The sequence below is a fragment of the Corvus brachyrhynchos genome, unplaced genomic scaffold (assembly GCF_000691975.1).
Source record: "Corvus brachyrhynchos isolate BGI_N302 unplaced genomic scaffold, ASM69197v1 scaffold42, whole genome shotgun sequence".
Classification (NCBI taxonomy): domain Eukaryota; kingdom Metazoa; phylum Chordata; class Aves; order Passeriformes; family Corvidae; genus Corvus; species Corvus brachyrhynchos.
Genome location: NW_008237242.1, coordinates 2,059,693 through 2,071,690, shown reverse-complemented (window position 1 = coordinate 2,071,690; position 11,998 = coordinate 2,059,693). Strand labels below are relative to the sequence as shown.

Below are 11,998 nucleotides of genomic sequence, written 5' to 3'. Positions count from 1 at the left end.
CCGACGGAGGCCCAGGCAGGCAGGGCGAGCAGGGCTACAGCGTAGCGAAAGCTCGAAGCAGCAGCGGGGCAGGGCAGCCACAGCCCGGTCTCCAGCAGGGCAGGGAAAGCGGCTTTTGGGGTCCCGGCGTTGTTTCCAGCAGGAAGAAAGAACGGCCAAAAAGAAAGAAAGCAGCAGCTCCTTTCTCTGCAGCTTCTCTCTCCGGACGCTCAGAGCGAACTGACCCCACACCCAGGTGTAGACAAAAGGAGTAGCCAGGCCCGCCCCACTCCCCTTTTTGTCTTTCTTAAGTACAGCTATTTGTCCCCTAGCAACATGCATATGGGAGAAAATTCCTTTAACAGGAAAAAAAACTAAGACTAAACTAAAACCCCAACACCCACGAAACCTCTTCTCTGTCTCCAGGGCCAGAAAAGACAGATGAATCCCTCTTGGCTAGATTCAAAGGTGACGGTGTAAAATACAAGGCTAAACTGATTGGCATAGATGATGTTCCCGAGGCAAGAGGAGACAAAATGAGTCAGGATTCAATGATGAAGCTGAAGGTAAGGGCTTGAGCTGTCATGTAAGGAACAATCTCTGGTTAGCCCTCAAAAAGCAAATCAAATAGTCACTTTGGCAAAACTTCAAATACAGCTTAATGGTAATATAGATGCTAACAGCACTGTCTAGATGGATATTACTTCCTAAGATGTAATCTCTGGCTCAAAGGACATTTCTCAAAAAGTTTGGGAACATTCCTTTGGGTCTGTAGGCATCCAGTATGAATGCCAGCAATATGAATTTCGTCATAAATTATGAGCTTGGGGTTTGGAAGGGAAGGGGGGATTGCTGTGCAATTTAACACTGACCTAAAAGCACAAGTTGGCATCCTGTGTCAATGGTGACACCAAGTGATACAGATAAACCAAAAAATAAATTAATCCCTGCAGCAACAAAGACTACTACTTCTGTAGTACAGAACACTCACATACCTTCAATCAGGCTGAAAAAGCAGGTAAGGATACTGCTACTGCAGCAGTTTTGTGAACTAAAATCAGTTTTAAAGCTCTAAAACATTTACAGAGCAAACAGTCTAGTTCTGTGGTATCACTTTACACCTAAGCAGTCATATATTGCAAAGAAAAATTAAAGCTCAATCCAACAGAAGTCTTATCAATACTTTGACATTCATTCTCTTTAGGGAATGGCAGCAGCAGCCCGCTCCCAGGGTCAACACAAACAGAAGATCTGGGTAAACATTTCCCTCTCTGGTATCAAGATAATAGACGAGAAAACTGGGGTAAGATATAACGTATTTTCTTAAAGCTAGCGAGGCACCTAGAAGTTAGACCAATCTGAACTAGATTCCTTCATGGCACCATACCCCACTTCCACATAAATAAATTGGCTTGTGAAATGTTTGCAATGTTGAAGACTCCTGGCAAAAAGACAGCTATGTCCTATTGTGCTTAGTCAAAGGCTGATAAATCTGAGGTTTTGACTGAAGCTTTTTAACAGTCTCAATCATTCTAACTACAGAGAATGGCAGCTATTATGTTTCCAGCAATTTAAACCAATAGTTTTTTTTTCCCAATTCCAGGTCATAGAGCATGAGCATCCAGTAAACAAAATCTCCTTTATTGCTCGGGATGTAACAGACAATCGTGCCTTTGGCTATATATGTGGAGGAGAAGGCCAGCACCAATTTTTTGCCATAAAAACAGCCCAACAGGTATGGATCAGATACTTTTTTTTTATGTGCTGTGGATAAGGCTGTTGTATAAACATATAACATGTGATAAAGGTGTAGTGTTTTGCTGGTAATCCTACAAAATTCTTATGGGGAATACCAGCATGCATGGACAGACTTTATTGAAAGAAGGACAGTAGGAATTTACTGTGTAAACAAACACTGGCTTCTCACTTGTACAGTTTCTTTGTAGTCCAGAATAAAAGCACTCAAGTATTGTCTTGGTTACTATGATTAACAATGCTTAACTTGTCTATATACCATGAAAGTCATTAGTGAGATGAACAGAGCCATTATCACAGGTTTCCCACTGCGAGAGTACAATTTCTTACGTAGCCAGAGAGTCACTCAAAATTAACAGGAATCTAGAACTACATTTGTCTAGTTCATGTGATGCTTTGCTTTGTGCAGCAGGGAAATCACTTATTTAATTGCAATGATGATTCTGATGATTCTGGGGCTTGTAAATGACAGGTCTAGTCCTCCTAGGACCTCCTAACCTTAACTTGTGGGAGGGATTCTGATCCTTCCTTGATAGGTTCCTCCCATGCAGAAATCCTGTGTGCAAGGTTAGCCTCTCTGAGGGGAATTTGTATGTCAGCAAAACTGGAAACAAGCTACTTAAAAATACTGCTGAGAATTATGGAGCTTCACAAACAACCTGAAGTTAGGTATTTATTGTTTATCAACTCATCTTTATAATGATTTTATAATAGCCGCTATAATGACTTGATAAGCCCAGACTTCAAAGCTAGAAATTTCTTTTACCCATTCCTGCCTGCCCTCCCAGAGAACCTGTTGGCAGCTTTGGACCCACTACAGGTGGGACTGAGTGGGACTCCTTGTTGGAGCATGTTACTACTTCAGTAACAGCTATAAGACTCCCTTCTAAGTTTGTTTAATCAGTTTGTCAGCATTCTGATCAATAATTGTTTTGGTTTCAGTGGAATTGCAGATTAAGCACAAAAGCCTTTTGTATGTACCCTGGAGTCTATTCCCTCAGTTCACCATGGGGTGCTGCTTGCCAGCTTCTAAGCTCAGCCGGGCTTTAGACAGCTCTTGACTTGCTGCTGATTATTTTTGACATAAACTTACCTAGCTTAGAAGTAAGGCCTTTTGCAGCTCTAGTCTGCTGCAGCTGTACTCCTAGCTAAAGTCAGTAGTTCTTGAAATGGCTCTTTCTGCAGCTGCATTTCTAAACCCTGTGATTAGGAAAGGATAGTTATCAGGTACAAACAGTGAGATCTATTCAAAGGATTCTCTGCTTGAGCCAAAGGTAGTGGCTGAAGAAGGGGACTTGTTCTACTTTAGATGTTGACACAGCTGCTGTATGCCCAACACAAGTGTTCCAAAGCAGTGTAGCTGAACTTGCCACCATCTCAGCAAAAAGATTCTTGTTAATGTATGTGCAGGGCATGCCATGCCTTTCTAATTCACATTAAACTGTCATCCCATTTAAAGCTGGTCTCTGCTTTACACATTTGAGGTGCCTTGCTCATTTGCTATTTGTATACTGCTTAAAATAAAAGTAGTATTATTTATAGAAGCTTTCTCCAGCGCTGGAGTTGGTAGAAAATAGACAAATGCAAAATGCTTTTCTTCTCAGGAGACTACCAGAAGGCTTGGATAAATTTTGCACTTCTAGGACTTGCCATGCACTTAAGTAGTATTGCTACTAGTTTTTTTAGCAAAAACAGAACAGGTTAGCACAAATTTGCGTACAGCCATTTTTCCTGTAAAGTTAACAGTTTTACACTGGTTGTGTTCCGTTCTCCTTGGATCCTGCATAAGCAGAATCTTGTATGAAGACTAAACAGGTCTTTATACTCTTGCTTTTCCTGTTATCTCAACCTAAGACTTGCACCATTTATGAATATTTGGCTTGTTGCACAGATAGCAGCAGTAGAAGTCCAAGTAAAAGTAGTACACGGCCTAAAAACTACATTCTTTTCCAGGCTGAGCCTCTGGTTTCTGATCTTAAGGACCTCTTCCAACTAATATATAATATGAAGAAGAAGGAAGAAGAAGAAAAGAAAAAGGTGAGTAAAAATACAGAAACTGCATGACTTTGCATAAAGCTTATTTCAACTTTGGCTGAGTTTTGGGCTCTTGTAAGACTTGACACTGAGCTCTGCCTAAATCCAGGAACACTGGAAGCTATTGGTTGGCAGTTGTGCCAGCTGTCTGATTGCCTAGGTCTAGTAAGCTCCTCCCAAGTGAGAGGCTTTTGACATTCTACGTGATGTTTAGATATTAAAAGTCTTCTTTTTTCTTTAGAGTGAAGAAGCAAGTAAGACTGAGGTAGGTTACTCCCACTCAGCCTCTCTTGATTAGGCATGCTGCTGCACCACACCTGACTTTGACTTTCTTTATGCTGCCAGCTTTATGAAGGCAATGTCAGATGCCCAATTACATTGAAATGGAAATAAAAGGGGTCTATGGAATTAATACTGAGTAGTGATCTCTCTCATGCTTCCCTTTTCCATCACTTGTTTTTTAAAGCCTGCAAGTCCCTTGCTTAAGGCAAATTTTTAAATTCCAATTATTTCTGAAACTGTTATCCATCTATTACAGAATGGTGGTGAAGCACCGCCTGCTGATCAAGCTGACAAAATGAAACTGGTAGGTTAAATTTTAAAACTTTGTTGATGCCATTACGGAGTTCATAACTGATTGTTTCCATTTGTATAGGAAATGCACTGTTTATAGACTTTTTACAGTAAATCTGCATAATGATTGATTCTTTTTCTTGTGAGGGCTCTAACAGATATCAATTCTTTCAATATTTCTGGCTTCAAGGGAGTTGACCAGATGGACTTGTTTGGGGATATGTCAACACCTCCTGATATGAGCAGTCCCACAGTAAGTAGAGTCTACCTTAGCTGCCTTGGCTTTTTCTTTGAAAGCAAATTTAGTCCTAGTAATAAATACATTTTTTACTGAGACATCTGTCTAGCAGTCATCAGTGTACTAGTGGGGTAGGGCTGTAGAAGTACCCACTTAATCACTAGACATCATTCTAGTACTTAATTCTACTAATGTCATTCTAGTAGCTCTAGCTCAAAATTTGGCCTAATTGCACAAAAGTGTGCATAAACCTTGTCATAGTTCAGTATGATCCCAAAAATCCTGTCATTTTAAATCTGGCACTATAAGCCACCATCAGCCATGATGCAATTGATGCTGTCAACCCAGACAGTGACCAAGTCTTACCCTTCTCCTGCATGCTTGGTGGAGAATTAACGTGTTATCTTCCACTGGAAAGTAGTTCTCCAGTGTTACTCTGAAGCTGAGACTGCAACTTGAAGTCATACTAAGGCAGTGTGATTTCACAACTTGACAAAACTAAGGACTAGAACTCAAACAGGGGCTTGACTCAAGTGAAAGCCTAGGTGTATTTAGTTCTTACTGACTCTACAGCCACTAGATAGAAGAACTAGGATCTGATATTTAACTATGGGATCTGGAAACAGATGTTTTATAATTGAGTTTCAGAAACCAAGTAACTGTAATTTGACTATAGACAGCAGTACTTGCCTGTGTGATTTTGAATATTTACTGGTATAATGTATTGGATACTAGGATCTCTTGCAGCTATTTTCCTTGAGCTTTTTCACTGTGCACCAAAATCTACAAATAACTAACTTAATTTTTCTCTCTGAAAAAATAGGAAGCTAAAGAGATTCTGTTAGTGGATTTTAATTCTGAAATTGAGACCAAACAAACCTTTCCAAAAGAGGATCTCTTCTTGAATGGCATCACAGCCTCTCTTCCACAACCAAAGGCACAGACACCCTTCTTGCCTGAGAGTTCTTTCTCTACCAGTCTCAGCTTCTTTCCCACACCTAATCCAGATCCTTTCAGTGATGATCCTTTCACACAGCCAGCCCAATCTGCACCATCTTCATTTGATTCTCTAATATCTGATCAGAAGAAAAGTCTGAGTACCTTGACACCAGTGGGTAATGGTGCATTAAATGGTGAGATTGACTACTTTGATAAACAGTTTGACCAGATTTCTAACAGAACTGGCAAACAAGAAGCACTAACATGCCAGTGGCCACTTGAGAGTAAGTCACCTGCAGCAAGAATTTCCAATGTGATACCAGAAAGAGAACGGAATGGTTTTCTTGAAGTCCCAGCAAACCTGTTTGTGGAAGGTGCTTCCAAAGGATTATCTCTGCAGAATGGAGTAAAGCTGGAATCTGAAAACAATATCCAATTCATGCCACATGAGTCTATAACAATTAGCCCACCACCACAGAATACCAAGCCAGGAAGAGGAAGGAGATCTGTCAAGGTGAACAGTGTTCAAGTAATTTATGGTGATACTCATGATTTTACTTGGAGAAGCTGGGTGAAGGAAGCTTTTCCTTCTTATTACTGTATAACTGGCTACCTAGATTCACAACACATCTACTTCTGCCTGCCCTGCTTACTCTAACCTTTCTGCAGCTATGGTACCTTCTAATATCTGTGAATGCTTCATAGTAGTTATGGTCACTAAATTCTGTACTCTCTTCTTTAATGCTGCCATACTCCTGTAAAGGTCTGGTAAGTATGCCGCTATGCATATTAACACTTGATATAATGCCAGATAGCAGTGTGCCCATCAATCTGTGGTTTCATACCAATAAGATACTAGTACTAGCTTACAGAAACCCATGTGGTTTCTCAGTATTTGCCTACTGAAGGCAATTCCAATGACTTGCCTGATTAGGCACAGGGTGGCTCTCGATCAGATTTGTCTTGTACGCAAATTATGCAAAACTCTGCTGGCCTTGCCACAACCATGGGCATTACTGCAGACTAAGCAGTAGTGTCTAAACGGGTGGGATGCAGAGGGAAGCTCACTGTGATAGCAAGTAATTCACTCATTTTAAGTCCTGCTCTTCTGCTGTTGACTTGTGACTGCTACATATTTTACCTATTTAATGCCATGTATCTCCATAGGCATGAAAAAAAGGATGATGTTTGAAGCTCTTATACTCTAAATGATACATCAAAACTCTCCTCCTCTTTAGATGAAAAAATCTTCTAGCTCTGGACCAGGGAGCCCTGATCATGCTAGCATTTGTTCTGCCATGGCATCTCATAAATTTCTTTTTCTTTCTAGACTGCATCGAATGACTTATTCAGCTCAGATTTCTTTGTGCCATCTACGGAGAGCCTTAGCTTGAGCTCAGGGGCACAAGCAGGAGCTCTACCAACTAGTCCACTGAACCTCTTCAAAACAAGTTCTACCACAGCATCTCCATTGGCTGGTCTAGGTTAGTTTACAAAAGTCAAGGTCTTGTTCCACTCCAAGATACCTGCTAACACCAAAACGCAGATCCTAGTTTTCCTGTACTTCCTGTGTAGTGCTATACCCTTTAATCCATGTGCTGTTTGCCCTAAACTATTAAGTCCTGTGAATAGAGGGCTAAACTCTGTACACTTAACTGGATCAGGGCTTTTTTGCTTTAACTCTGCAGCAGATTGCTGCTTCAGGTACACAAGGCTCAAGTGAGCCAAGCACAACTTGTGAGGTCAGAGTAACAGTTTCTTAACAATCATTTAAACAGAAGTAACTATATGGCAAATCCACCTGTCACTTCTGTGCTAGAGCTGAGTATGTTCCTCCTTCCCTTACAACAACCTCAATTTTGTCCTTGCAGCACTGAAATGCAGGAAAGTAAAAAATTAAACCCTTTCTCCCACCCCCAAATGTTTTGATTTGTAAGTGCAAACCAAGACATTTTTGCAAACAGTACATGAATATCTTTTGCTGGTACCCTTTGTGGAATTGATACACTCCTTTTTGTGGTCTTCAGATGACTGAAGTCTGTGTAACAACAATCTCCCCACAGGTGGCTTGCCAGTAACTTCATCACCATGGACCCCACAGACAGTTTCCTTCACTCAGGCTACATCCGTCTTTCATGGGTCTATGATGCCTGCTCAGTCTCCAGGATTTACTCAACCACTTGCCTTTGGTACTCAAGCAGTGTCAGGCTGGAACCAATCTGCATCTTTTGGTGCCACACCCACTCAATCTTCTGGTCTCTGGTCACAGCCAGCACAAGTTCCACCTAGTTCTTGGGCACAGCCAACCAGTGCTGTAAATCCCTTCCAGAGCAATGTGTTCACATCTCCAACACTAGCAGCTCATACAGCCTCTGCGCTGCCCTCTGTGTCAACAACAGCCAGCCCACCTCAGCCACCACCCAGAACTACACCGCAGAAGGAGCTGTCCAAGAAAGAAAGTGATGCATTCATTGCTCTGGATCCACTTGGGGATAAAGAAATGAAGGATGTCAAGGAAATGTTCAAAGACTTCCAGCTGACAAAGCCACCTGCAGTCCCAGCGAGAAGAGGAGAACAGCAAAACCTTTCAGGTGCTTCTGGAGTTTTCAGTCTTTGCTTTAGTAGTAAAGTAGGCATTTCCAAAGATAGTACAGATCATGATGAAATGGAAGGTAGCAAGCTGTCTGCCAAAATGACTGGTAACATTTTTGACGGCTAGTGAAGTAGGGGGTTGAAGGGCTATCTCAAGTAATAAATTGAAACCTTGATCAGCCTTCTTGATCAGTCAGTGGCTAAACACTGACACCTAGTGCCTAAATGACTTGATTAGAATGGGGCAAACTTAAGTCTGTACAACGTTAGAATTTCCATCCAGCTTAAGGTTAGTGAGGGAAAAGCAAGAGTTAAAATTGTGGCTCAAAGTCACTCCAAGCAACTTCCATGTAAGATTTTTGTGTTTCTAATTAGATGAGCTGTGGTGTTGCTATATAGGCAGACCTGAGTTCTTGTTAAAGCTGTTAAGTGATACAGCAGTATGTCTCTTTTTTAGAACCACCAAAGCCTGTTCCTCGACTAAGTGCACTGCCAGCTGATGGCCTGTTTGAAAGTCAAGATAAAACAGACCCTTTCAATCCTTCATCTGTAAGTAGTAAAAAAAAAACCCGAACAAACAAAAAAACTGAAACACAAACAAAAAAAGAAGAATCCATCAAACCCCACCCAAATGACATCACCATCACAAAAAATCCATCAAAAATCTTTCTTTCTCCTTAATAACTGTGGTGCCTATGTTTGAGTAGTAGCTTAGTCCTGGCTTTAGAGGCCATACAACAAAAACCTTTTGCCTCTTTGAGGCTAATATGTAATATAGCAGAGGGTATTTGTTGCAAGAAGGCTAACAAAGCATTATTATTTGGCTTGGCTTCACAACCAGTTTCCCAAGCTGCAAAGACTAGCAGGAAGTTCTTAAGTACTGGGACCGTCTACAAAAGAGTATCAAATAATGTAGCTGCAGAAATATTCCACTTTGGTTATACATAACCCTCTTTAGAGCAGACTGAGCATTGTGGATCGTGAAGCTCTCTAGCTGAACAAATGGGAGGTTCCATGTTCAAGGACTCTGGGGGGGGAAAAAGTGGCTTCACCAGATCACTGCATGTGGGAGACAGCATTTGAAGCCCTCAGTGGAAATTCTGGACCAGTTCCAGACTGCTGACTTAAGACTTCTAGCATTTGACTTAAAGATATCTCATCATGACTCCACTGGCTCCAAATGAGTGTTCAGCAGCAAACATGGTTTTCTGAAAAATACCTTTCCTTGGACTAGCATAACTGCTAGCACAGCTTAGAGTCCCCTTCTTTTGTTGAAGCAGTACAGTAAATGCATATTTAGCAGGAGTTCTGAAGTATTCTCTCCAGCTCTTTGGAACAGGGGACTAGCTCATAGAGCTACTCTCATAGAGCCATGCAGAGCAAATCTGGTGAAAACTGGAAATCCACTAACAGCATATCTCTCTTTCCTTAGAAAGAATCCCAGAAATCACCTTCTGGTCCTTTTGGTGATAATTTTGGCAATCCGTTTGCATAAGGTAAGTCTTCCACTAATAAACCAACCGACTTTATCCTCTGAAATTTATTGAGGAAATATTTGGTAAAGAGATAGCTAAAAACTGCAGTAGCTTAACCCTAATGCTCTCTAAAGTATGGCAAACAGTGCTTGAAAGAACTTCTGCTATAGTACTTGTATCAGACTTGTACATAGCTGCATTCTGTCTAAGCCTAGCCAGCTTCACTTACTTAGAGCCTTTATTCTTCCCCAGACTTAAATCTCAAGCCCACAATAGGATCTAGATTTCCTTTCCTTGAGGAAAACTAATGTGCTGCAGAACACAGAGGAGCTGACTTCAATACCTTCAGATATCTGTGGGAGACTGTTAGCATAGAGCGCCCTATCTACAGCATACAGCTTTCTGAAGTCTAATCACCTCAACAGTTGCAATTACGGACTCTGGGAAAATTGGAGCAAAACTAGAGTAACGGTCTTACTCTGATTTTTAATCAAAAGCTGTTATAAGAGCTTTTATTGCTAAAAACTAATGTAATTAAAAATTTCCTACCATTGACTGGAGAGCAGGATCTGTTGATCCATAAAATCTTCTTCTGTAATACCATTAAGTCTTCCACTGAAATACTGTCTAGCTTCTGACAGAAGACAAGTGTTGGTATTTATGGCTGTAGTTTTGTTCTCAGTGGCTCTGTTTAAGCAATAAAGCCATAACTTAGAACCATCCTAACACTAATTCCTTTCCATCATACTAGGCATAATCAGAAAAGGACAAACGGAATAACTGGACCTCTTCTCAACGTGATTTTTCTACGTGTTTCACTTTGCTGTCTGCTATTCTTGCTGTTGTTTCATGATGTCTGCAATCTAAAACATATCCAGGTGGATTGAAGCATGGACCCTCAAAGAACATGCTGTGAAGATGATAATTCAGGGCAAAGCAAATGGGGATATTGACTCACGCTGAAAACCCAAATTCAAATTGGTGGATGTTACCTTTACTTTAGTTCTTTGCACTCCTCTGGCAGCACTGAGTAATGTGTCTTGTACTATTTCCCTTTACACAGCACTTACTGTCCCAAAATAGAGGAACTTAATGTACCTAGGGAAGAAGTGTTGCCTTTGCACAAGGGGATTGAATTAGTAGCTAAAACTCCATACCTTAAACAACTAGGTCAGTTGCCCGTTATGACAGCAGCAGCCAGTTGTAAAGTTAAGTGGATGCTACTCAGTTCTAATTGGTGACTGGACAGATGACTTGGTCTCTAAGCCACAAAAATATAACTGTGTAGAGGAAAAGAATCTAATACTAGTCTATTTAACTAAAAGTAAAAGTATCATTCTGCCATAAATGTGTCATTAAGGGACTGCGGGGTCTGTAACAGCACTGCTGACGCCCTGAGTACTAGAGGCCTACACTGTAAGCTGAAAAACTTCTTGCAGAACATTTAGGTAGTTGTGGACACTAACTGTTGTCTTGGTGCTAATATGGCATTTTTCAGGGAGGGAAATCTACTAGGATTACTTTTTTATTAAGGTGGCTTGGCAGACAAGTGGAACAAGCAGGTAAGGTTCTTGCTTATATCTCAGTGAATCCCTGATGTGCTCAGTTTGAGTTGTCACATGGTGTGGTGGGGTATGTTTCCAGCATGTTAGAAAACAAAAACACCATAATGGCTTCACTCCATGCCTAGGCTCCTTGTGAACAGCTGCACCACCTCTGTGCCATTTATTTGAGGTAGTACTCTATCTCTTGAAAAGCATGCCTTTTCTCAAGAGCCTCTTTACTAACAGATTTTTGAACCAGTTAGAACTGCCTGTAACAGCATTCTTGGCCAGTGGTGATGACTGATGTGTCAGAAGTTTTTCTGTTAATGCTAAGTATAAACTTGAAATGTTATTGTTAAATCAAATGCCTAAGCTGTTGCTAAACTGGAGAGCTAAGAAAGTCAACTTGAATACAGCCTTAGTAGCTAGTTCAGCCAGTCATGCAATTAGTCTTGTATACAAACTTTTCTTGCACTTTCTGTAATGCAAAAAAAAAAATTAAAAAATGAAATCACAAATTTAAGTATTTGTCTCAAACTGGAAATGTAGAAACTTATTGATGTTACACAAAACTGTAGTATCTGTTACTTAATGACATTAAAAAGAAGCAACTCTTCATACCAAATGAACATCAGTGTGGCTGTTGATTCTGTCCTCTGTAACTCAATCTTGTGGTCTAGTTGAAATTAGGAGTTCAAATCAAAGCATGCTAAGAATCATTCCTCACAGGTTCTGTAGATGTCTGATGGCAAAGTGTCATTCTTGCATTGGACCTGTTCGAAAAATGCTGTGCCATATTAAAAAATAAAATCTCCAACTGATTTAGTAAAAACTGTCACTAGAACTTTGTCCCTTAGACTGCTCAGCCT

General features: G+C 40.7%; 1 protein-coding gene across 2 annotated transcripts in view; it reads left to right on the top strand.

Annotated features, from left to right (window-relative positions):
- Positions 1-11,758, top strand: part of DAB2 (DAB2, clathrin adaptor protein) — a 25,062-nt gene extending 13,304 nt beyond the window's left edge. The window contains exons 2-14 of one of the 2 annotated variants that reach the window (XM_017730246.1): positions 406-545; positions 1,184-1,282; positions 1,583-1,714; positions 3,688-3,771; positions 4,010-4,033; positions 4,307-4,354; positions 4,532-4,594; positions 5,403-6,032; positions 6,849-7,002; positions 7,582-8,109; positions 8,568-8,659; positions 9,543-9,606; positions 10,337-11,758. In XM_017730246.1, the coding sequence (XP_017585735.1) occupies positions 406-545; positions 1,184-1,282; positions 1,583-1,714; positions 3,688-3,771; positions 4,010-4,033; positions 4,307-4,354; positions 4,532-4,594; positions 5,403-6,032; positions 6,849-7,002; positions 7,582-8,109; positions 8,568-8,659; positions 9,543-9,605 (2,057 nt within the window). In that variant the 3' untranslated portion in view covers position 9,606; positions 10,337-11,758. The remainder of the gene's footprint in view (positions 1-405; positions 546-1,183; positions 1,283-1,582; positions 1,715-3,687; positions 3,772-4,009; positions 4,034-4,306; positions 4,355-4,531; positions 4,595-5,402; positions 6,033-6,848; positions 7,003-7,581; positions 8,110-8,567; positions 8,660-9,542; positions 9,607-10,336) is intronic. The other variant, XM_008630616.2, reaches the window with a different exon arrangement.
- The last annotated feature ends 240 nt before the right edge of the window (positions 11,759-11,998 follow it).